The sequence below is a fragment of the Nomascus leucogenys genome, unplaced genomic scaffold (assembly GCF_006542625.1).
Source record: "Nomascus leucogenys isolate Asia unplaced genomic scaffold, Asia_NLE_v1 001121F_53221_qpd_obj, whole genome shotgun sequence".
Classification (NCBI taxonomy): Eukaryota; Metazoa; Chordata; class Mammalia; order Primates; family Hylobatidae; genus Nomascus; species Nomascus leucogenys.
In genome coordinates this window covers 26,585-53,109 of record NW_022096531.1, presented here as the reverse complement: position 1 = coordinate 53,109, position 26,525 = coordinate 26,585, and the positions used below count along the sequence as shown (strand labels likewise).

The following is a 26,525-nucleotide window of genomic DNA, read 5'->3' as shown; positions in this document are numbered from 1 at the left end:
TATGTTTATTGCTGCATTATTCACAATAGCAAAGACTTGGAACCAACCCAAATGTCCAACAATGATAGACTGGATTAAGAAAATGTGGTACATATACACCATGGAATACTATGCAGCCATAAAAAAAGGATGAGTTCATGTCCTTTTTTAGGGACATGGATGAAACTGGAAACCATCATTCTCAGCAAACTATCGCAAGGACAAAAAACCAAACACTGCATGTTCTCACTCATAGGTGGGAATTGAACAATGAGAACACATGGACACAGGAAGGGAACATCACACACCCAGGGACAGTTGTGGGGTGGGGAGAGGGGGGAGGAAGGCATTAAGAGATATACCTAATGCTAAGTGACGAATTAATGGGTGGCAGCACACCAACATGGCACATGTATACGTATGTAAGAAACCTGCACGTTGTGCACATGTATCCAAAAACTTAAAGTATAATAATAATAAAACTTTAAAAAAGTGCACATATTAATAATTACTAAAGTGCAAAACAGTAAATCCATTACTTATGGATTTACTGTTACTATGAGACCCACATATAAAGTGAGGGTCTCATCTTACTTATGAGACCCACACAAAAATGAGGTGAAATTCCTGAATATTAATTTGTTATTGCTGGTTGGAGAAATAAAAAATAAACAATTAAAGAAATTGTGTAGGTGTGTGATTTATATGTGTTTTAATATGTGAGCTACTTGTACTTGGAAAAGTTTTTATTAAATAAATCAGGGAATAATATTTCAATGTGTTGTAAAACAGTAAATGTGGGTGAACAAATTTTAAATATCCTAAAAAAAAAAAAAGAAAAAACTGTAGTATACCTGCTATGAAATTGCAGCTCTGTTCATTGTTTCTGAGTTTTTATTATTCACCTGTAGACTGGACTAGACCCTGATTCTTCTAGTTCCTCCCATCCAGTTTTCTCTTATGGAATCAGTAAGAACAAAATCTGCTTGTTCCTGAAGCCCTATAACTGGAGGTGGACAGCTCAATGAAATTTCATGGGAAAACCCCTCATGGCCTGAAGTATGCGTCACTCAGGAGCTCACCAATACGTTTGACACCATAACTACAGACACTCAATGGAAAACCAGGATAAGAAGTTGACACTTCACACTGCGAAAACTTTTCCCAAGTTGTCAGAACAAGTCTCTACATCAAAATCAGGCTCTTACCCCTCTTAATTTGGTCTATGCTTATGCCTGCCTCTTTCACTTGGCAGGATGATGGTATCATTAGAATTTCACATGAAGTAGCTTCTGAGAGTAGGCATAACAGAGTGACAGATATATAATGTCACCCTCAAATTTTACATAAGATATCATTTAGTCCACCCAATGGCTGACATTAGCAGCATCTTAACACAATTGGTTTGTCAAATGTACAGTGGTCCTTTTTTAAAGTTACATTTCAGACTCACTGTTCACACTCCTTGTTTTAATTAATGAGCCATCGAATGCTACATAATAAAATTGTTCCCTACCAGCTGAACAGGAAGGAGCCTGTGCAGTTTCTGACACTGATTGTTGCACATAAACAAATATATCGAGTATCATAACGACTCAATCACAAAAGTTACCAAACATACTACTTGGTTAAAATTGCTAGACTCTTCTGGCTCATGCTTTGATCTATTCTATTTTAGTTAGTTTGCATCTTGCCTAAAGTGCATACTCCAAACTTTTGGTATTATCCTCCTAATAGTCATACTAGTAGCCTCTCTGGTGTGATAAATTCTACAGGTTTTAAAATTCTACAATTTGGTGTGGTGAATTCTACAAAGTTTTTAAAAAGTTTTGTGTGCAGCCATCAACAAATACCAAAGGGTCTCTCTTTGGCTGAAATGACAAAAACTCAAAGAAATGTTTGATCAGGAAACATCATAAACCTATAAATGATGGAAGCCCAATATGATGGTTACTGAGATGAATGCCAATGCTTTAAATTTTGGTCACACTCTCACCTAAGTGAGAGCCTAGAAACTCCAAAATAGAATCACTCATGCTAAATGCTACAATCTACAAGTGAAATTTTAATGAAGCAAAGAGATAACAGAACAGACTTTCGTTTTTTGTTGAAAACAGGAGATTCCCTCTACCTGAGACAGCATAATAAAAGTTTCCTCTGCTTTACATTGACAGAAAGCGACCTGAAGTACCCTAATGTTAGCCAACTTATTATTTATATGGCTTTGTTTACTGGTTCACACTTGACAAAACCCACTGTTTTGTTATTGTATAGCCCAGGGAGGCTGTCACTATATTTGTAGAGTGAGAGCTGCCTTAAATAATAAATGAAAAAATAAAATCTTTAACTACATTAGTTGTAATTTTGTCTTTGATGCATGCTCACACCCAGCATTGGCCAGTGGAGTTTCACAGGCTCATCATTCTCACACTGATGCCCTTGCTTTTCTTTGTCACTTACAAGGACACTTCTGATTACAATGGGCCCACCCAGATAATCTAGAATAACATCCACATCTTAAGATTTTATCACCCCTGCACAGTGTTTTTACCAAGAAAAGTAAATGCACAGGTTCTGGAGCTAGGGTCTAAACACTTCAGGAGTCCGTTATTCTGCCGACAGAGGTAACTTTCATAAATGTCACCCACAACAAAAACTTGCTTTGTCTTCCTTCTGTGTCTCACTTTTCTGTCTGTGCACAAACATCAAGGTGAAACGCACAAACTCTATGAAGTAGCTGGATGACTCTAGGACCACTCATTTGAACTCCCTCAGCCTCTTTTCTAATCTTCAGCAGAAGGGTGACCCTTCACACATCAGAAAATGAAAGTGGAAAGTAAATCAAAATGTGTAAGATACTAGTCACAGAGCAAGTACCAGATGAGCCCTTGGGTAAATTTTTTTTTTTTTGAGATGGAGTCTCGCTCTGTTACCCAGGGTGGAGTGCAATGCCACGATCTGAGCTCACTGCGACCTATGCATCCCAAGTTCAAGAGATTCTCCTGTCTTCAGCCTCCTGGAGTAGCTGGGATTACAGATGCATGCCACCATGCCCGGCTAATTTTTGTATTTTTGTAGAGATGGAGTTTCACCATGTTGGTCAAGGTGGTCTCAAACTCCTGACCTTGTGATCCGCCCACCTCAGCCTCCCAAAGTGCTGAGATTACAGGCATGAGCCACCATGCCCAGCCAGTAAACATTTTTATCAGACCTTTCCTTTCACCATTCCATTGCTGGCACCCTCATGCAACTTCGCCTCTGACTTTTTTCTCTTCAGTGACTTACTCGGTCTAATATGCTGTTTAGCATCAAAAGCCACACTACAAACTCTTTTGTGACTCTCTTGGAAAGTCCTTGTGATGCCCAGAACCTTCAAAGCCTAAGCCTTGCATCAGTGTGCCCCAAATAGGAGATATGGGGTCAAAGGAGATTATTTTGGAGCTTTATGTTTTAAAGACTGTGCTGCAAGTTTCAGACTTTCATGGGGACTGTATCCTATTTCCTTTGGCCTATTTCTTCCCTTTGGAATGGGAGTATTTACCCAATGCCTATACCTCCATTGTGTCTTGAAAGTAACTAACTTGTTTTTGAATTTACAGGCTCATAGGTAAAAGGAACTTGCCTTGTCTCAGATGAAACTTGCTATTTTGACTTTTGAGTTAATGCCGGAATGAGTTAAAGACTCTAGAGACTGTTGAGAAGCCACTTTTTATATTATTAAATGTGAGAAAGACATGAGATTGGGGAGGGACATTGGAGAGAATAATTTTTTTTGGACCTTTACCCCACCCAAATCTCAAGTCAAATTGTAATCTCCAAAGTTGGAGGTGGAGCCTGGTTGGATGTGATTGGATCATGGAGGTGGTTTCTCATATTTAACACCATTCCCCTTGGTACTGTTGTAGCAACAGTGAGTTTTATCTGGTTGTTTACCAGTGTGCAACCTTGCTCTCTTCCTCCAGCTCCCATTATATATGATGTCTTCCTGCACCATTGGTTTTCTCCATGATTGTAAGTTTTCTGAGGCCTCCTCAAAAGCTGAGCAGTTGCCAGAATCATGCTTATTCTACAACCTGCTGAATCATGAGACCATTCAACCCTTTTTCTTTATAAATTATTCAGGTTCATGTATTTGTCCGTAGCAATGTAAAAACAGACTTATACAGCCTTCTTTTCAGTAGAAAAAAAACTAGGGAGTAAACCATTCTAACTATGCACCAGATGCAAAGCCCAAGACAAAGAACAGAGCTATGAAGAAAATGCCTGGATAATCTCATCTCTCCTAGCATGGCCAAAAGGCACAGCTGGAGGATGGGTGGGTTTGTCCCCAGTCTTACTATGATCACTCATCTAGAACTCAGAATTTAAAGGTACAAATATAAAGACATAAGCTCACAGAAAAATTAAGAAAATGTATATATACAGAAGCAACTGTTTGATGACCTTAAAACATCTAGTAAAGACAATATAAACCTGCCTGCCAACAGACCTAGGCAAAAACGTATAAATTAAATTATGAAGACATTTCTACTTTATTTTACCAACAATTTTAAAACTATCTATATTCACCAAAGGTTACTAAAATCACATGTATAGAAAAGCATTTGGGCTTATTCACTTAATTTGTGAGTACTCATTTATTTTTACATTCATTTGATACTATGTGTCAACAGTATATAAACGGGTGACATATACATATATGTGATGAAACATATAACATACATGCTCACATAAAGATAGAGACAAAAAGATTTTAGAGTTTTGATTTTAGGACTTTAGGCATGAGATCAGTAAAACCCACCATTTTAATGGATAGTTGGATTCAAATTGCTTTCTTGTAAATGGTAAACATTTATCTGAGGAAGACTTTACCGAGTTTTAGAGAAAATACGTAGCACATTTACATCTCGAAGCAAAGAGAGAGAAAGAGAATTTAAGCTTTTTCAAGAAAAAATTTGGTGTGCTCAAGGAAGATTAAAAATAGATGCCAAGGTAACACAAAAATAATAGAAATTTACCATGGCGTTTTATTTATTTTTTATTATACTTTAAGTTTTAGGGTACATGTGCACAATGTGCAGGTTAGTTACATATGTATACATGTGCCATGTTGGTGTGCTGCACCATTAACTCGTCATTTAACATTAGGTATGTCTCTAGTTCGAGATCCATGAGGAATCGCCACACTGACTTCCACAATGGTTGAACTAGTTTACAGTCCCACCAACAGTGTAAAGTGTTCCTATTTCTCCACATCCTCTCCAGCACCTGTTGTTTCCTGATTTTTAATGATGGCCATGGATGAAACTGGAAAACATCATTCTCAGTAAACTATCGCAAGGACAAAAAACCAAACACTGCATGTTCTCTCTCATAGGTGGGAATTGAACAATGAGAACTCATGGACACAGGAAGGGAACATCACACTCGGGACTGTTGTGGGGGGGGGACGGGGAGGGACTGCATTAGGAGTACACCTAATGCTAAATGAGAGTTAATGGGTGCAGGAAATCAACGTGGCACATGGATACATAGTAACAACCTGCACATGTGCACATGTACCTAAAACCCTAAAGTATAATAAAAAAAAAAAAAAACATTAGGTATGTCTCCTGATGCTATCCCTCCCCCCTCCTCCCACCCCAAAACAGTCCCCGATGTGTTATGTTCCCCTTCCTGTGTCCATGTGTTCTCATTGTTCAATTCCCACCTATGAGTGAGAACATGTGGTGTTTGGTTTTTTGTCCTTGCGATAGTTTGCTGAGAATGATGGTTTCCAGCTTTATCCATGTCCCTACAAAGGACACGAACTCATCAATTTTTATGGCTGCACAGTATTCCATTGTGTATATGTGCCATATATTCTTAATCCAGTCTATCGTTGTTGGGCATTTGGGTTGGTTCCAAGTCTTTGCTATTGTGAATAGTGCAGCAATAAACTTACATGTGCATGTGTCTTTAAGCAGCATGATTTATAATCCTTTGGGTAATACCCAGTAATGGGATGGCTGGGTCAAATAGTATTTCTAGTTGTAGATCCCTGAGGAATCGTCACACTGACTTCCACAATGGTTGAACTAGTTTACAGTCCCACCAACAGTGTAAAAGTGTTCCTATTTCTGCACATCCTCTCCAGCACCTGTTGTTTATTTAGAGATGTAGCTTTTAATTTGGTCTCTCTTCTTCAACTGAATCACTGTGCTCAAGATAGAGCCCATTAAAGAAGAGGGCCAACAAAGTCTTTGCAATTTTTTGATTCTAATCATTTAAATATGCAAAAAAGAGAGCCAGTTGGAAGGGACAACGTTTAGACATTAAAAATCAAGGATTTCACTGAATCCCAGGTCCCCAAGAAGAGGAAAATGCAACGGGGACCATACTGTGCAACACTTCCACAGAGTACTTTGCTACAAAGGCATTTCCCTAATTGTTTAAACTGGGTCTTTTCCATCTAAACATGCAAAGAAATGAGTACCCCTCTGAAGCTAGAATAATTATTATAACCACTGTTAGTCACCTTCAAAACCATAGCTCTTACCACTGACCCAGCAACCATTACACACAGGGTCAAATACTTTTACAGTACAAAGTAATGTAAAAGGCAAAGAGGTCAGGTAATACAAGGAGAAAATAGCAGAGTTTTAGACCTGAGAGAAATCCATTCACTTGCAACTCTTGGGGTTCCATGAGAAACAAAACTATGGTTGCTCCACTACAGGAGAGTCTGTGTCATCTTTTCTGTTTTCCTAAAGGGGTCCTAATACAGGAGTTATTGAGAAATTATTTTTAGGCAGCTAGAAAGGGTAAAAGAATTCTTGGTGGAATTTTCCTTTAATAAAAAGCAGCCCCAAACAATTTCTAACAGAAAACAGACAGAATGATCAGGCTGCAAGCATAGATAAGCACATGTAGATGCAGGCAGCTAAGAGCCAGGTACACCCAATATGGCCGTTTCTGCTCTTTTTTCCTTGTCACCACATGTGTAGGTGTCATGGTAACCACCAGGTAGAAGCCACATTTGCATAATAAAAGATTAGGGTGGGAGGGTCAGGCTTTTCTCGGGCTATGTAAATGGCACACCTGGTCAAAACAATCCCCTGGACCCTATGTAAATCAATCACTGCCTCCTCAAGTCTCTGTACAAAATCAATTGCATTCTCCCCAAATTGGAGACTCTCTCTTGGGTGACTGCTTTCTCAGTATGAGAAAGTTTTTCTCTCTCTCTTCTTTTTTGTCTGTTAAAATTTTCATTCCTAAACCCACTACTCATGTGTTTCCATGTCCTGAATTCTTTCTCGTGACAAAGAACCATGGATAGATTCCCAGACAACACAGCCATTTTATTTGGGAGTTCTCATCCGGGATTGTGATCAGAAGAGAAGATAGAAACATCAGAATGGTGAGTATGGAGCAAACCTCAAATCTTCCCTTTAATTTCAAGGTACTCTTCAAACGAATTTCCTTTCATTGACAACCGCACCATCACATGAGGCTGGGGATGTCCTGGAGCAGCTGAGAATTTCTGGACAGGACACACCCTGATGTTATTCAAAGGCTTCTGGACTGAACACAGCCTCAGGCAGCCCATCCACATGTTGGTAATGGGTCTCCTAATTAGCTATCCTGTTGCAAATTTGTTCTTCCTTTCTATCCATGGTCTCTATGTCTCCCATTCTTTCTGTGTATGCAATATGTGGAAATTTTTACAGTTCAGGGAAACAGTTCTGTTAGGAAAGATCGGTAAATGCTATAATAACTAACCCAATAGGTCTCTCTCTCTCTCTCTCTCGGTCGCTCAGGAAGCCTCCATGTCAGCACATGGAGGGCTGAGCCCATCATGGCCACGGAGTTAGTTGGGATGAACCTCTCCAGCTCCGAACCCCTGCTCTGTCCCAGGCTCCCCATCCTGCGTCTCAACGAGCCATGTCCCGTGGGGTTCCTGGGTAACTCACCACAATGGGGAAGGTGTGGTGACCACAGGACAATCAGCTGGGCAGAGAAGAGAGGACATCAAAGATGGTCAGGAAGAACATGAGAAACTCTGAGCTCCACCTCAGCTGCCAGACCCCAGGCAGCCATAGAGTGACTGAGAAATATCCCTTTGACTATGGGACTCACAGCCCCCACTGAGCAACCAACACAGGCCTCTACTCCCAAGAGGCATGAGAGATTCACCCTGCACACCTCCAGGAAGGACAGTTTCCTCTGGGACACCCAGGTCCTAAATGTCCATCCTTGGAATCTGCAGCCAAGCTAGACACGATTACAGAAAGGAAGGGTCCCTCTCACCAGGCAACACACAGCTTACCCACAGCACAATGGGGCGTCATTGTGACAGGGACCTGGTGGAGCTCCAGCCTCCTGCACTGAAGGGGAGAGCCAGATGGAGATGAAAGATGGCAAAGGGCGTGAATGTGCACCCCAATGCAGAGCCATGGGGACAGCAGGAGGCTGAGGCCCAGGACTGTGTTTGCCCAACCTGCAGGGTATGTGTGTGACTGTGTGGGTCTGTGTGTGTCTCTTCTGTGTGTGTGTGTGTGTGTCTGCACAAAGTATGTGTTGAGGTTTGGTGAAAGAATCACTGCTGAAAAAGGCAGAGGCCTCTACAATTCCCAGGGACCTGAAACATGGACAAAAGGAAAAACAGAAGTAGGGACAAGGAGGCAGGACAGAGAGAGGAGGGAACAGAGAGGTGTCCTGGGCCTGACCCCGCCCATGAGCCTAAGAATTGCTCCTGCCCCAGGAAGAGGCTCAGCACAGAAGGAGGAAGGACAGCACAGCTGACAGCCGTGCTCAGGAAGCTTCTGCATCCTAGGCTCATCTCCACAGAGGAGAACACACAGGCAGCAGAGACAATGGGGCTCCTCTCAGCCCCTCCCTGCACACAGCGCATCACCTGGAAGGGGCTCCTGCTCACAGGTGAGGAGAGAACTTCCTGGGAGAGGACAGGAGGAGGAAGCAGAGTGACGGGATGGGGTCTCCTGGAGAGGATGGGGTTCTAAAAAATAAAAGAAGCCAGCACATTGAGAGGCTGAGGTGGGTGGATCACGAGATCAGGAGCTCGAGATCAGGAGTTCAAGGTCAGTCTGGCCAACAGAGTGAAGCCCTGTCTCTACTAAAAATACAAAAAATTAACCAGGTATGCTGGTGTGCTCCTGTAATCCTAGCTACTCGGGAGGCTGAGGCAGGAGAATCACGTGAACCCGGGAGGCAGAAGTTGCAGTGAGCCGAGATAGAGCCACCGCACGCCAGCCTGGGCGACAGTACGAGACTTTGTCACAAAAAAAAAAAAAGAAAAAAAGAAGGAAAGAAGGCTCTGTTGGAGCCTGGATAGGGGAAAATACACCAGAGAGGGACAGGGGTCAAAACAGGAAAGCCACATTGAACCGGAATTGGTAAGAGGTAGGAAAATCTTAAGTGTTCTGTTTTCCTGATTAATCATAAGGGGCAACCACATTTTGAAAAATGATAATAATAACTATATCAGATGACACTTCAAATAAAAATATAAACAGGGCATGAAACACTGTCCTCAGCAAAAACCTCGACAATTGGGAGAAAACAAAAACACCCAGGGCGTGGAGGGCCCTGAGAACTCTCACATCTACAGGAGTCTGCAGCCTATTACAGGCACTGGGGTGCAACAAGATCACAAAAGTCCCTGTCCTCACGGAGCTCACGCTGTCATGGGGAGGAAGACAGACATGGAAAGAGATCTAGAATGTGAGGTCAAGTGTTGACAAGAACCCTGGAGGGAGCAGAGCAGGGAAAGGTCAGAAAGGGAAGACCGAGGGTCTCTGAAGGTGGTGTCAGGAAAGAAGTCTAAGGATGCTCTGATGTGAGCAGGACCTGAGGGCACTGTGGAGGGGGCTGTGCGGACCCCCGGGGAAGAGGATTCCAAACAGAAAAATGCCAAGGTCAGAAGTGTTGAAGGAATGGGGGTCATGCTGCTGGCCTTGACCTAGTAGGACAGTAGGACACACACACATACACACACACAAACATACATGCCCCTTTTGTGTGTGTATGTGTTTCTGTGGGCGTGTATGTGTGTGTGTGTGTGTGTCTTCAAGGCTGTGGTTTGCAGAGAACTTCTCAGGACAAAGGGCCCCATCTTTTCACCCCAATACATAGGTCTCATTATTAATTGATGCTCTCTCCACCTCCTAGCATCACTTCTAAACTTCTGGAACCCGCCTACCACTGCCCAAGTCATGATTGAAGCCCAGCCACCCAAAGTTTCCGAGGGGAAGGATGTTCTTCTACTTGTCCACAATTTGCCCCATAATCTTGCCAGCTATAGCTGGCACAAAGGGCGAATGATGGACCTCCACAATTACATTACATCATATGTAGTAGCCAGACAAATAATTATATCTGGGCCTGCATACAGTGGACGAGAAAAACTATATTCCAATGCATCCCTGCTGATCCAGAATGTCACCAGGGAGGACGCAGGATCCTACACCTTACACATCAGACAACCAGGTGATGGGATTAGAGGAGCATCTGCACATTTCACCTACACCTTACACCGTGAGTGATTCCACATGATCCCTGGGTTCTGGGGGCAGGGGTCATTTCTACTTCACACACACAGGATTGTCAGGCATGGACTGTGCCTGTGTCCCTCTCTGCATTATGTCCCATGCTGGGGTTTGGGCATTTAATGCAGGACACACACAGAGGAGACAAATTTCAACAGATCAGAATTCCTTTCCCGCATCCAGACCCTGCAGACACTTGCTGCAGAGGAAGGACAGTCTGATGTGGGGACTCAGTAGCAGGAGATCAGTTTCAGCCAAGCTCCTCATGCCCTCTTCATAAATTTCACCCTGAGAAAGACCCTGGAGAACTGAGTATGGCTTGGCCTGAGGGGCACCTGAGATACTCTCAGAGAAGCTCAGCCCTAGAAACCTCAACCCCAACCCCTGTCCCTAAATCCTTACTCCAGATAAAGCTGAGGAGCCTGTGCCAGGGCTGGGCTGTGGCTTCTTCGGCAGGGCTTACTGGGACCAAGGATTTACCAGCTGTCTGAGGACTGTGTCTCCTGGAGCTGCTCACCAGCCAGGGCTCAGCCCTCAGAGCCTCATCTGGGCAAGGACAGAGCTTCCTTCACCTGAGACTCAGAGTGGAGAGGACAGAAAGACAAGCTTTGTGGACCATCAGCCAACTGCCTTGGGAGGCTTAGGACAGTCCATAGAGAGTCTAATGTCTCCAGAAGCAGAAACAGAAGAGAGAAAATGTACCTGGTAGCAGCTTGTCCACAGGGATCTGACCTAAAGGTGCTTTCTCATGGAAGGAAATTAATAATAAATGCTGTTTGTGTGAACACCTCCACTGTGCCAAGCATTAGGTCAGGTGACTGTGAATAATTTAAAATTTATTCACAGATAGCATGAAAAGCCACAGTCCATTTGCCATTTATCTTATTTGATTCAGAGAATACTGAGGCACAGGAAGGCACAGTCACTGAATCAGAGTCACACAAACACAAAGGGGAGATCAGGGTCACATGAGGTCTGTCTGCAGCCACAGGCCCATCCTCTCCTCCACCAGAACTGAGGGCTTACTGGGTTCCAAGGACCCCATAGTCATTTATTGGCTCAAATCCTCTCTTCTTAGGCATCCAAACCTCAGAGGAGTGAGAGCAAATGGTCAGCTCATTAGTCTGTACCCCAGAACTAAATCACCTGCCTCAACCGTCAGAGTCAGTGCAAAAAAAGTCCAGACCACTCCCTCAAATCTTAACCCCCATCACTGAACCTGAAATCCTGTGTTTCCCAAAGTATCCATGTCATTGTCATGAGAGGATCAAGGAGAGGACCTTGTTTTCTTTCCTCACTCACAACCGGCAACAGCAGAGGGCCAGCGAGAGACACGCACTCAGGAGTTCTCACATAACAAATGAAGGAATCGAATGAAGAAATGAATGATCCAAAACCTCTTTAGAGACGGGATCTTGGATGCAGAATCCTAGGAGGTTCTAGCCACACCTGTCCCTTGTCCTTCAGAGGCTGACACCCATGTTTCATCCCCCCACTACCTCCTGCAGCTAAAGCCACCCCACCTCATGTAACTCTGAAGCTCTTTGGCCACCGGAGGGTTCTCAGGGCTCCTTGGTCCTGGACTGTGGAACTCGGGGCACCTGGTCCCTGGGGTCTCTGAAGTCAGTGTAGCCCTCACTGCTCACTGCCATGGTGTCTCTGCCTCTCTCTGCTTCTCTGTGTCCCTCATCTTCCTCCCACTTCATTCTGACTGGCAAGCCCTGACCTGCACAGCTTCTTCCTCCACCCCTAGGCCTTCCCCAGACACTCCCTCTAACTAGGCTGGCTGTTCTGTTCCCTTCCCGCTAACACTGTGGCCTGGCCCACCTCCCAGGAAATAGGAAAGGTGCAGAAATCACTGGAGTTGCCACTCCCGCAAGGCTTCATCTCGAGCCAATGTCCCCAGGTCACTAAGAGAATGACCTTCCACTGTATTCCCATCCAAGGCTCTTTCCCTTTGTGAGGCTGACCTGTGGACAAGACCATGGGACAGAGATAGGCAGTTCCTCCATCCACTCTTATAATTGCCAGACAACTTCTTCTGGCCTCCTGCACACATACAAAAAAAAGTTATTGAAATGGTGATTTGTAGTAAAGAAAGATTTTAACGACTCCAAGTCTGCCAAACTGGAGGACGGAGGTTTATTATTCCTCAAATCAGCCTCCCCGGTGGATCAGGGGTTAGAGATTTTCAAGGATAGTTTCAGGGGCACAGGACTAAAAAATGAGTACTGCTGATTGTTTGGTGATGGAATCATGCGGGCGGAGGGAAATGATCTGTTTGTGCTTGAATCTGCCTCTAGGTAGGGACCACATGACTGGCTGAGCCATTAGTCATAGGTATGGATGAGGTCAGCCGGTTGCCAGAATGCAAAAGAATGAGAAACATCTCAAAAGACCAATCTCACGTTCTACAATAGTGATGTTATCTACAGGAGCAATTAGTTACAAATTTTGTAAACTCTGGCCAAATGACATATGAGCAGTCAGGGATTATAGAAATTGTGCCTACATTTTAGCAGAATTCAGTTCCCTCCTATCATCTTAATCTCATGGTCTTTCACTAGTTTTACAAAGGCAGTCCCTGGGCAAAGTAAGGGTGTTAGTTTTATGGAGGAACTATTCTCATTCTTGCTTCAAAGTTAAACCATAAACTAAATTCCTCCCAAGGTTAGCCTGGCCTATGCCCAGGAATGAGTGAGGACAGCCAGCCTGAGACTAGATGCCAGATGGAGTCAGCCATGCTAGTTTGCTGTCACTGTTGTAATCTTTGCACTGACTCACCAGGGTGTCAGAGGCTGGACAGTGCTGCAGTCCCCAAAGCCCATGGGCTCATTTCACCCGCTTCACTCATGACTCCATCCTCAACCTGCCATGGAGCTCACATTCTCCGGTCACTTCCTAGAGACTTCTGGCTTCCTGTCAGGCACAAAACAAGCTTGAAATTTGTCTCTCGGTTCTAACACTAAGTAAAAACCTGAACAAACTCAGAAGTCAACAACTCGCTAAAATCCCTCAGAGATGGCTGGGCACAGTGGCTCACACCTATAATCCCAGCACTTTGGGAGGCCGAGGCATGCACAACATCAGTAGATAGAGACCATTCTGGCTAATATGGTGAAACCACGTCTCTACTAAAAATACAGAAAATTAGCCAGGCGTGGTGGCGGGCACCTGTAGTCCCAGCTACTTGGGAGGCTGAGGCAGGAGAATGGCGTGAACCCTGATGTTGGAGCTTGCAGTGAGCTGAGATCATGCCACTGCACTCCAGCCTGGGCGACAGGGTGAGACTCTGTCTCAGAAAGAAAATTGCTGTTAGAGAAATGAAGAATGCTTTTGATGCTTACTGGTAGACTGCACACAGCTGAGGAAAGAATCCCTAGCTTGAGGATGTGTCAGTAGAAACTTCCAAACCTGAAACAGGAAAGTTCAAAAAGAGTGGGGAGAAAAAAGTGGAACAACATATTCAACTTCATATTTAATATTTTGTTTTGACAATAGCAATTTTTAAATTTTCTAGTTGTGGGACAACTACAAAGGCTGCAACATACACGTAATGGGAATGCTGGTGGTTTTGGGGACCAGTTGGAGGTGGCCAGGTGGGTGCTATCTGATGGTTTTACTGCCTGTGCCACATACAACTGTTTCCTCATGATGATGCCGTTCTCATACGGTGGAGTTCTTCGTGTGGGGAGACACACGAGCCATTGGCATCTCACTTAGACTCTTCCTAATTCACACAAACTTAAACCCTAGTGGTGTTTCCTGAGCTTAAGAGAAAATGAAGAAAGCATTTCACATACCAGTTTTGGGGTCCTCCCCATTTTTCCTAACTCTGCACAGAAATTAGAAGCAGGGAGTTCTTTCTATATTTACTAACGTAACACACATCTCTTCTTTTAATTTGGCATCATTCCTCCCTTTATGTAATTGATGCACTGACCATTTCTGTCCGTTTAAAGGGACTCTCTCTACTGAAGGAGTTGCGAATTTCAAATCAACTTTGGCATGCTTCTTTGAGCATTATGTGATCCTGCTGGAATTCATGGCACACCTAAACCTTATTTCGGTCTCAAGCCAAATACTACTACCAGCAATTGATCTTAGATGTTTGGACCATCAGTAAAAATTTCGACTTAAGAAAACATTTTAATGTTTCCTCCAAATTTTTTTGTTGTTGTTGTTACTAGAGTCAGAACATAACATGAGGTCTAAACTCCTGACAATTTTTTATGGGAAAATTCCAGTATTACAAATTGAGCATCCCAAATCCAGAAATCCAAAATCTGAAATGCTCCAAAACTCAACACTTCTGACCACCGATGTGATGCTTAAAAGAAGTGCTCACTGGCGCATTTTGGATTATAAATTTTTCAGATTGGGGATGCTAAACCTGTATATATACCGCAAATATTCCAAAATAAAAAAAATAGCAATCCAAAACACTTGGTTTTAAGCTCTCTGCATAAGGAGCAGTTTATCTGTATGAACTATAGGCATGAGGCGACAGGTCTCTAGAACATCCTCGTCCTGCGTAACTGAAACCGCACACGCAGGGAACAACGCTCTATTCCCCTGATCCCAACTCCTGGAAACTACTATTCTACCCTCTGATTCACTCTGGAATCAACTGATATGAGGTGCATAGAGTAGTCAAACTCAGAATCAGAGAGTAGAATGTCTAATGAGAGAAGGTATCTGCAAGACTTCTTCCCAAATATTGGTCTAATATTCACCAAACACATATGGTCCATGAGGGCCAGACTTCCATCATCAGTTCATGTTCACCCTTTCCACCAGACAGTTATGCATTTGTAAACATCCACATGTGTTTCTAGAAAGATCCACATGGTCCTCACCTGACCTCTACAGGGGGAAGGGAGCATCATGGACCCAGAACAGGGAACATGGTCTTGGTCCAAAGCTATCAGCTCTTGCCTGTCCCCTTCACTCTTTGTAGGTCATTCCTTCGACTCTTCTCTATCTTTAGAGGTCACTGGCTCAAGTTAGTCACTATGAGACACCTGGGAAAACTCCCACACCTTGTGGCTCCACTGCCTGATGACTGAACTGACTTCCAGGCCTGACTCTGGTCTCTCCCCTGTGTTATTTCTGCTGAAGTACCCAGCCCCAGGCCAGGCTTTCCAGTACCCAAATCGTTTAAGGACAATGGGAAGTTCCATCATCCATCTCTAGGATGTCCTTGGAAAGGGAAGCTGCAGATAAAACATAGCTTGGGGGACAAAGTAAGACTGAAACTAAGAAGATCCCAGCACTGCATGCTCCAAGTGAGGACCACAAAGAGGGCCAGGCAGGCAGTTGGAGATGGAGGGACTCACAGAGGCACCAGGGGCTGTGCCTGCTGGTCTTGTGTCTTTCCGTGACCCAATGCTGCTGCTCAATTCACACTTAAGAAAGTTTGTGCTTCTCCCACATAAAGCAGGCAGCCACACAATCTCTGAGCCCTCAGATTGCCATGCATCTCTTTTGTAACACACACACCTGCCATGGGCTTTTAAGGAGTTGGGTGGGCTGAGAGGTGGGAAATGCCAACTCTGATTGAAAAATTCCTTTAGAGGAATCAAAGGTGCCACACAAGGCAATCTTCTCTCTGTTCTCCACACAGTGGACACTCCCAAGCCCTCCATCTCCAGCAGCAACTTAAACCCCAGGGAGGACATGGAGATGGTGATCTTAACCTGTGATCCTGAGACTCCAGATGCAAGCTACCTGTGGTGGATGAATGGTCAGAGCCTCCCTGTGACGCACAGGTTGCAGCTGTCTGAAACCAACAGGACCCTCTTTCTATTTGGTGTCACAAAGGATATTACAGGACCCTATGAATGTGAAATACGAAACCCAGTGAGTGCCAGCCGCAGTGACCCAGTCACTCTGAATCTCCTCGGTGAGTATCTTCTGTTCCTCTAGGAGCCAGGCTGCCATCCCAAATACACATGGTCAGAGTCCAGGCCTCTCAGTCCCTCTCAGGTCCAAGTACAGAGACCTTTACCCCTGGACATCACAGCTGGCCATGACTTTCTGCCCCAGGCAAACCAGAGTAGGCCTAGGCTTGATCAACAATTGGAGAAAAGAGGCTGCTCCTGTCATGGAGACTCAGGCTCCACAGCTTGTGATGGGAGAAACAGGTGAATGTCTCAGGCTCCAGATCAGTGAACACAGCGGGGATTTGGCTGGGACTTCAGTGTTGTGACTTGGCTCATAGGGCCACTGTGGCCCTTCCACAGACCAGGAGTTTCCCTTCCCTCTGACAATATCACCTGTGACTTTATTCTCCTTGCTCCAGATGGCCTGGATGCCCCCACCATTGCTTCCTCACACACCTATTACCATACAGGAGAAGTCCCCAAGCTCTCCTGCCTCACAGACCCTCACCCACTGGTAGAGCATTCTTGGCTGAATGATGGGAAGTTCCAGCAATCAGCACAAGTGTTCTTTATCCCCCAAATAACTAAAACATATAGAGAGGTCTATGTCTCTTTCATCAATAACTCAGCCACTGGAGGAACAAATCTCATAATCAAGAGGATCATAGTCATTGGTAAGTGGATCCCTGGAGCACTGGCAATATGTTTTCCAGTGCAGTCTATCTAGCTATCAGGGAAGAGCCACCTGCCCTCTGCAAAGGAAGAGGGAAAATCAAAAACCCAGGACAGGGAATATGTTTCTGCTACAAAACCACCAGCTTTTGCCTGTCCCCTTCACTCTTCCTAGATCATTCTTTAGACTATACACTAACAATGAACAATCTCAAAGGAAATTAAGAAAAGAATTTCAATTGACATTAACATCAAAAGGAATAAAATATTTTGGAATAAGTTTAACCAAAAAGGTCAAATGATTATTCCCTGAAAACTACAAAACATTGTTGAAAGAAATTAAAGATGATATCAATACATGGAAAGACATTTAATTTTCATGGATTGGAAGAATCAACATTGTTAGAAAGACAATACTACCCAATATGAGTTGCGGATTCAATGCAACCCCTACCAGAATCCCAGTAATATTTTTTGCAGAACTAGAAAACTCTGTCTGAAAAATCTGACATGACAGGCTCTTACTAATGACTGCCACAACAGAAACACTGAGAAAAAGATGCAGCCATGGAAAGGTGGAAAGTTCTGATGACACAGAAAATAACAATCAGCCTTTCTCACATCCCAAAGCCTTCAAAACATACGAGTGCAGCATGGCCAGTATGGAACATTTTAGATTTTGAATGTTTCAGATTTGGGATGCTAAACCAGTAAGTATATGAAAAATATTTCATAATCAAAAAACGTCAGAAATCCAAAACACTATTTGTCCTAAGTCTTATGCAGAAGAAATACTCAATCTGTGTGAACTATAGGCATCAAGCTGTACAGCAGATCTCTAGAACCTCCCCACCTTGCATACCTGAAACTGCACAGCCATGAACAACGTCTGATTCTCCCCATTCCCAGCTCCTGGCAACCAGCAGTCTCTTCTCATATTCACTCTGGAATCCACTTACATGAGGTCCCTAGAGTAGTCGAACCCATGGAATCAGAGAGTAGAATGTCCAGTGAAAGAAAATATTTGCAAGACTTCTCTCCAAGTTTGTCTCATATCCATCAAACACACATGGCCCATGAGGATCAGATTTCCAGCAGTTCATTCCCACCCTTTCCACTAGTCAGACCTGCATTTGCAAATGTCCACATGTATTTCTGGAAAGATCCACATGGTCCTCACTTGCCCTCTGCAGAAGGAGAGGAAACTTAAAGAACCCAGGACAGGGAGCATGGTTCTGCTCCAAAGCCACAAGCTCTTGCCTGTCCCCTTCACTCTTTCTAGATCATTCCTTGCACTCTGTTCTATCTTTAGAAGGCACTGGTTCAAGTAAGTCATCATGAAACACCTGCAAAAAACTGCCCCACCTTGTGCCTCCACTGCCTGATGACAGAACTGATCTCCAGGCTTGACTCTGTTCTCCCCTGTGTTATTTCTGCTGAAACATCCAGTCCCAGGCCTGGCTGCTCAGTATCTTCAGGGTTTCAGGACAATGGGAAGTCCCATTATAACTCATCTCTAGAATGTCCTTGGAAATGGAAGCTGCAGAGAAATCACATCTAGGGGGGAAAAGTAGGATGGAATTTGGAAGGGCCCAGCAGTTGCACATTCCTGGTAAGGACCCAAGGAGAGCCAGCCAGTCAACTGATTAGGGAGTTACTGGGAGGGGTACCAGGGGCTGTGACTCCCACTGACGTGTCTGTCCATGAACCAACACTGCTTCTCAATTGACACTTGAGAAAGTCTGTGCTTCCCTAAGACATAGCAGGCGGCCTCACAGTCTTTGAGCCCTTAGATCATCATGCATCTGTCTTGTGACACATGCAACAGCTATTGGCTTTCAAGGACTTCGGTGGGCTGAGAGGTGGGAGATGTCAACTCTGATTGAAGGATGCCTGTGGAGGAATCAAAGGTGCCACAAAGGACAATCTTCTCTCTGTTATCCACACAGCGAAGCTGCCCAAGCCCTACATCACCATCAACAACTTAAACCCCAGGGAGAATAAGGATGTCTTATCCTTCACCTGCGAACCTAAGAGTAAGAACTACACCTACAGGTGGTGGATAAATGGTTGGAGACTCCCAGTCAGTCCCAGGGTAAAGCGACCCATTGAAAATAGGATCCTCATTCTACCCAGTGTCATAAGAAATGAAACAGGACCCTATGAATGTGAAATACGGGACCGATATGGTGGCATCCGCAGTAACCCAGTCACCCTGAATGTCCTCTGTGAGTATCTTTTGTTCCTCTGTGGGCCAGGACACAAGCTTAAATCCAAACGACCAGAGGCCAGGCCTCTCAGTTTCCTCCGTTCCAAGTATAGACACCTTTACTTCTGGACATCTGAGCTGGCCATGACTCCCTGCCCTGGGTTGGCACAGCCTTAACCAAGAATATAAGGGGAGGGGACGCTCTTGTCATGGGAGACTTGTGGCCCACAGCTTGTGATGGGAGAAACAGGTGAAGACCTCAGGCTTCGGCTCAGTGAACATAGAGGGGTTTGGCTGGGACTTGAGGGTGTGTCTTGGCTCAGAGGGTCACTGTGTCCCTTTAAGAGACCAGGAGCATCCCCTTCCCGTGGATGACATCACCTGTGGCTTTATTCTTTTTGCTCCAGATGGTCCAGACCTCCCCAGCATTTACCCTTCATTCGCCTATTACCGTTCAGGAGAAAACCTCTACTTGTCCTGCTTCGCGGACTCTAACCCACCGGCAGAATATTCTTGGACAATTAATGGGAAGTTTCACCTATCAGGACAAAATCTCTCTATCCCCCAAATTACTACAAAGCATAGCGGGCTCTATGCTTGCTCTGTTCGTAACTCAGCCACTGGCAAGGAAAGCTCCAAATCCATAACAGTCAAAGTCATTGGTAAGTGGATCCCAACATCCTTGGCAATAGGGTTTTAGGTGGAGTCTATCTGGTTTTCAGAGAAGAGTCAGGAAAACATTCTTATTCCCAGCCTGTGTCCCATGGGCACAAGCAAATCCCAAATTCTCCTCCTGAACCCTCCCAATTTGTCTCTACAGACTCTCTTCTCCTTGTTTTTCTCTTTTCTCATGGCTGACTTTGTGTCTGGCCTGAGAAAGGTAGGGAGGGGGCTTTATCAGCCCTGAGCCCTATGTAGTAGATTCTCGCTGTCACCAACACATCCCCTTCTGCCACGTCTTTGTTTGCTTGTACCTATTAAATGAGCTACAAAGAACATCTGATGCTTTGAAACAAGCTCACACTTTTCCTCCAAATGAGAGGAGGAAGCCCCTTGGGTGAGGGAGGAGCAGCTCAGACTCTGCTTCCTGCTCTGCTCCGGGCTCCTCTGGTGACTGGCCATGCCTGACTCCACCTTGGGTGGGACCAGCATGTGTGGAGAAAGAGCCCTGGTGGTCTCTGCTGAATTTGGCTAAATCGAGCTGCCAGTTGAAGCCAAGCCTCCCCCGGGCCAGGCTGCAGGGAAATGAGAAGAGAGGGAGCCTCAGGGCAGACTCCGGAGCTGCATCCTGGCTCTGAAGTCACCGGCTGTATGAGGCTGTGGGCACAGCACGTGGGACTCACTACAGAGGACAGTGACTGACACAGAGCTGGAGAAATAGGGAGATTCACCCCTGGGGCTCTGCATGGCAGGAAAGGGGCAGTGCCAAAAACTGTGTAATTATAGAGAGGGTAAGACTACCAGACACTTTATATATATCTCATATAAGACACCATTAACTATTTCTAAGTGTGCAATTTGGTGTTGTGTAACCATCACACTATCCATTTCCAGAACTTTTTCCTCTTACCATATTAAACCTCTGTACTCAATAAACAGTAACTCTCACCCTTTCTTCCCCTAACCCTTAGCACCCACCATTCTACTTTCTGTCTCTACATAACTGGCTATTCTAACTACCTTTTATAAATGGAATTATATAATAATTATCCGTTTGTGTGTGGCTTATTTCAGTTAGCATAATATCTTCAAGGTTCATCCATTTTGCACGATGTATTGGAATTTTATTCCTTGTTAAGGTTGAATAACATTTCAATGTATAGATACACCTCATTTGCCTACCCACTTCTCTTTCAATGGACTTTTCAGTTGTTTCCATTTTATGGCTATTGTGAGTAATGCTTCTCTGAACATCAGTGTACAAATATTTGTTCAAATTTCTTTCAGTTCTATGGGGAGTATGTCCAGAAGTGGAATCGCTGGATCAAATGGCAATTTGTTGTTTAATTTTTTGAGAAAGAGCCACAGCACTTTTTCCAGTGGCTATAACATTTCCCATTCCCATCAGCAATGCACTAGAGCTCCAATTTTTCCATCTACTTGAAAACACCTGTTGATTTTGTTGCTGCCATTGTTGTTGTTTATCAAAGCCACCCTAAAGTGTGTGAGGTGGTGTAACATTGTGGTTTTGATTTGCATATCTCTAAGTATTCGTGACGCTGAGGAACTTTGCGTGGGCTTATTGGATATTTGTATATCTTCCTTGGAGAAAACTCTATTTTAATCCTTTGTTCATTTTGTAATTGGGTTTTTGGATGTTTGCTGTTGTTGACTTGTAGCTTTTCATGTATTCTGGAAGTTAATTTCTTATCACACATATAATTTGTAAATATTTGTATCATTTCATGGGTTGCCTTTTTAATTTCTTGATAATGTTCTTTGATACGTAAAACATTTTGATTTTTATGAAGTCCATTTTATCCATTTTATTTCTTGCCTATGCTTTTGTTGTTACAACCAAGAAATCATTCTGAAATCCAGTATCATGAAGCTTTTCTTCTAAGAGTTGTATAGTTTTTGCTCTTACATTTAGATCTTTGATCTATTGTGGGTTAATTTTTGTACATGATGTTAGGTAAAGATTCCACTCTTCTTGCCCTTGGATATCCAGCTTTCCCAATATCATTTGGTGAGAACACTGTCCCTTCCCCACTGAACGATCTTGGCACACTCGATGAAAATCATTTGGCCATATATGCAAGCATTTCTTCCTGGGCTATTATATTTCACTAATTTCTATGTCCTCCTTTATGCCAGTACCACACTGTATTGATTACTGGGGCTTTGTAGTAAATGCTGAAATCAGGAAGTGTGAGTCCTCCATCTTCATTCTTCCTCTTCAAAGCTGTGTGTCTATTTAGAGTCATGAGATTCAATATAAATTTTAGGACAGATTTTTCTTTTTCTGCAAAAATGTCACGGAGATTCTGATAGGAATTGTATTGAATCTGCAGCTCACTTTGGGTGGCACTGTCCTCCTAACAATATTGAGTCTTCCAATTCACGAAAACAAAATATATCTTTCAATTTATTGATGTCATAGTTCATTTCTTTCAGCAGTATTTTGTAGATTTCAGGTAAAATTATTTCACCTGTTTGCTTAAACTTACTCCTAAATATTTTATTCTTTTTGATGTTAATATAAATTGAAATCTTTTTTTCTTAATTTCCGTTCAGATTTTTCATGGTTAGTGTGTTGAAATAGAACTGATGTTTGAATGTTGATTTTGTATTGTGCAACGTTGCTGAATTTATTTCTTAATTCTAATAGGTTTGTTCCATCTTTAGGATTTTCTACATATAAGTTCAAGTTATCAGTAAACAGAAATAATTTTATTCCTTCCTTCCAATTTGAATGTCTTTTTTTAAACTCTTGCCTAATTTTTCTGACTAGACCTTTCAGTACTATGTTGAATAAAATAGTCAAAAGCAGGCATCCTTGTCTTCTTCCTGCTCATACAGGGAAAGCTTTCAGTCTTTCTCCATGGAGTATGATGTTAGCATTGTATTTTTCACAAATTGAATTTATGTTGAGGTGGTTTCCTTCCAACCTTAGAATGTTTTTATTATGAAAAAATATTGAATTTCATCAAATGCTTTTATTGATTCAATCTTATTACTGATTATAGTTCTATTCATATTTTTGTGTGTTTCTTGGAGTTTGTCTACTTCATCTAGGTTATCCAATTTATTGGCATACAATTATTTATAGTACTTTTGTAATCATTATTTTATTAGAATTGGTAGTAATCTCTTCATGCTTCATTTCTCTTTTTTTTTGAAGAGGGAGAGACAGACTCTCACTCTGCCGGCCAGCCCAGGATGGAATTCAGTGGTGTGATTATGGCTCACTGCAGCCTCAACCTCCTGGGCTCAAGCAATTCTCCTTCTTCAGCCTCCCAAGATGCTAGGATTACAGGTCCATGCCACCATGCCAAGCTAATTCGTTTTTGTGTTTTTTTTTTTTTTTTTTTGTAGAGACAGGGTCCCCTCAGGTTACCTATGCTGGTCCAAACACCTGGTCTCAAGAAATCCTTCGGTTGTGACCTCCCAAAGTGCTAGGACTAAAACGTGACCCACCATGCTCGGAGTCCACTTTCATTTCTGATTTTAGTAATTTTAAACTTTTCCCTTTTTTTCTTAGTCAATCTAGTTAATGGTTGTCAATTTTGTTGATTTTATTTTGAAGAATCAACTTTTGGTTTCATTAATTTTGTTTCTTTCCATTCTCCATTTTATTTATATCTACTCTAATCCTTATTATTTCCCTCATTCACTGTGCTTGGGTTTAGTTTATTCTTCTTTCATATCCTGAAGTATTAACGTAGGTTGTTCACCTGAGATCTTTCTTCTTTCTTAATGTGAGAGTTTACAGTTATACATTTCTTGCACAAGACTCAACTTCTCTGAACGTCTGATTCCTCACCTGAAAATTGCAATGAGAGTGCTTTCTTCATACCATTCTTTAAAGGTTTAATACAGTCAATGAAACAAGATGCCACACACAGAGGATCCAATGTCAGCTGCTATATTACTACCATCATCATTAGCCTTGAGGTCAAATAGTCCTAGAATCAAATCTCAGATCCACCTGTCATTAGCCATATGACACCAGGAAAGTTTTTACACCGCTTTAAGCTTCTGTCTTTTCATCGGCAAAATGGAAATAATGTCTACCTCCCAGGGTTATTGTGTGGATTAAATGAGATACAGGTAAAGTATTTAGCACAGGGCCTGGCACATAGGAAGTGCCCCTCAACAGTACCTACCTTTTTCCATATGTATATGGAAAAATAGGTAACACATAAAACACGAGGACATGGTTACTGACTGCTTGTGGGAGAGAAAGAAAAAAAGCTGAGTGCAAAGAATCAAGCCTGGTATGTTAGTTCTTACCAACTGAGATGCATCCAAGATGGGATTAGACATATAAGATAATTGATCAGGGAAGACACCTGTGAGGGAATGTGGGACACGCATGAAGGTAGCATGGGAGAACCCACAGACCACTATACAGAGCTAATTCCTGTGAAAAAGAAAGAGAAAGAAGTTTTAGGTACCAATGCAGTTCTAAGAGTTTTTGCAAGGCTGATGGGGAGTCCTCCAACCAGTCACCCATTAGAGTTAAAGAGAGCCTCAGAGAACTAGGCTTGCTTTCACACCCTTGCTGGGAGCCTGTGGGAAAGAAGCTTTCTGTGCAAAGGAGGTGGTGAATTTGAAATGCGCTGATGTGGGCCTTCTGTCAATCAGTTCCCTGCCATGGAGACCTGGCAGGGTCTCATTCATGGCTGCCACAACAGAGACACTGAGAAAAAGATGCAACCACGAAAAGGTGCAAAGGTGGCAAGTTCTAATGACATAGAAAATAGCAATCAGCCTTTCTCACATCCGAAAACCTTCCAAAATATCTGAGTGCAGTAGAGAATTGACAGAGGACTGATCACCAACCTAGAAACATGGTGGGAGGGAAAAAAAACTGCAAGAATATCATCATCTCCCATCAATTTTCCAACAGAAACAATGTAGTCCTTGAAGAAACAATTCTAGAGTACCTCATGTTACATGCTTGTTCCTGAGGATCCCCCACGTAAAACAACATCACCTTCATTCCTTCTTTTCTTTTCTTTCCGTGACAGCTCCTTCAGGAACAGGACGTCTTCCTGGCCTTAATCCATTAGAGCAGCCATGATGTCATTTCTGTATTTCAGGAAGACTGGCAGGTATGATGGCCTTTTCTCTTATCCTGGTTCCTGCAGGGCTGACTGCCATGCTTGGGTGAGGGAAAAGTCTTATTTGCCTGTATCTGGGACTGGATCTCCTCCTTCCTCCTCTAAAATCCTGTTTCTCAGCCCTAATTCCTGCAGTTCCCTTTCTCCCTGGCCTTTATGCTCCCTGTACCCCACTGTCTTTTAGACATAATTATCTCCAGCCTCTGCTCATTTGTTTCTCAGATTCAAATGAGAAACACAATTTCACATGGTGAAACCCTCTTCATTATTTTTAACATGTCTCAATAGTGTAATTCTCTCCATTCCCATAAAGCTCAACCACTTCTCAAAGTATTGCTTGACTTCTTGTCTCCAGACTTTGAAACATTCCTTGCACATGACTGACTCATTACCTTTCTAAAATCTAGTTAATTCACTTAATCAAGAATCTCCAGGGGTCTGCTCTAGCCTGTTTGATAAGTTCACATTTCTTCTATTTACTAAGCCTTCTCACTTCCTTTACCTCTACTTCCTAGTATAATTCCTCCATCCTAATTAGAACTGTCTTCCTACACATCCCTGCCCCTTCACCCATGTAGACATAAAATTCTTAGTTCCAATGTTATATCTAAAAACAGAGTGAAATCCCCTCCACCATCTGCACTGCAGACTTAACCACACCCTTCGTCAGAAGCAACATCTGACCTCAAGGAGAACAAAGACTTTAGGATTAATATGTGAACCTGAGACTCAGAACACAACCTATGTGTGGTTGAGATTTTTTTCTGATGACAAGTTCATGTGTTCAAAAAAGATACAGAAATGGAGAAGGCAAGGTCCCTACCCCAGGAGACATAAAGCCTAAGACAGGAAATGAGAGCTGAAAATATTCATGATACCAAAATAGAAAAAATTGAATGCCACAAGAAATCAGAGAAATCTGATGGGAAATAGAGCTACACATTGGAATCACTGGAAAACATTTTTAAAAGTGATGCTCAAGCCCCACCCATTAGTTGCAGTTTAAAGGTCTGGAGAGGGACCCAGGCATTGGTAATTTTTAAGTCTTCCCTGACACTACTAACATGTAACAAGGATGGAGAACTCTTGTTGTAATAGGTAGAACTTAAAACTAAATCAATGATTTTCAGCTGGAAGTACTGGAATTACCTAAGGACCTTTTTCAACATACATAAGATTATACTTTTTTGGCCCTATTTATGAATGGGCTACACCAAGAACTCAGTAATCCAGTTTGGAAACAGAAGCTGAATGGAAAAACCACCTTATTTGATATGTTAAATTATATAGAAAGCATTTTCAAATAAGTGATAAGTGATGCTAAACCTTCTCTAAATAATATTTATGGGAATGTTAATAATATGAGTATTCTAGGCTGGGCACGATGGCTCAGGCCTGTAATCCCAGCAGTTTGGGGGGTCGAGGTGGGCAGATCATTAGGTCA

General features: G+C 43.0%; 1 protein-coding gene across 2 annotated transcripts; it reads left to right on the top strand.

The window, feature by feature from the left end:
- Positions 1 to 8,834: 8,834 nt before the first annotated feature.
- On the top strand, positions 8,835 to 25,113 carry LOC115833976 (pregnancy-specific beta-1-glycoprotein 3-like). Of its 2 annotated transcripts, none has more exons than XM_030808776.1 (6): positions 8,835 to 8,898; positions 10,150 to 10,515; positions 16,153 to 16,431; positions 19,033 to 19,311; positions 19,700 to 19,954; positions 24,989 to 25,113. In XM_030808776.1, exons 1-6 carry the CDS (start codon positions 8,835 to 8,837, stop codon positions 25,039 to 25,041), a joined length of 1,296 nt encoding a protein of 431 aa, XP_030664636.1. In that variant the 3' UTR covers positions 25,042 to 25,113. The 2 variants fall into 2 exon arrangements, with proteins under 2 accessions (XP_030664636.1, XP_030664635.1); XM_030808775.1 differs by lacking the exon at positions 24,989 to 25,113 and adding an exon at positions 23,331 to 23,398.
- The last annotated feature ends 1,412 nt before the right edge of the window (positions 25,114 to 26,525 follow it).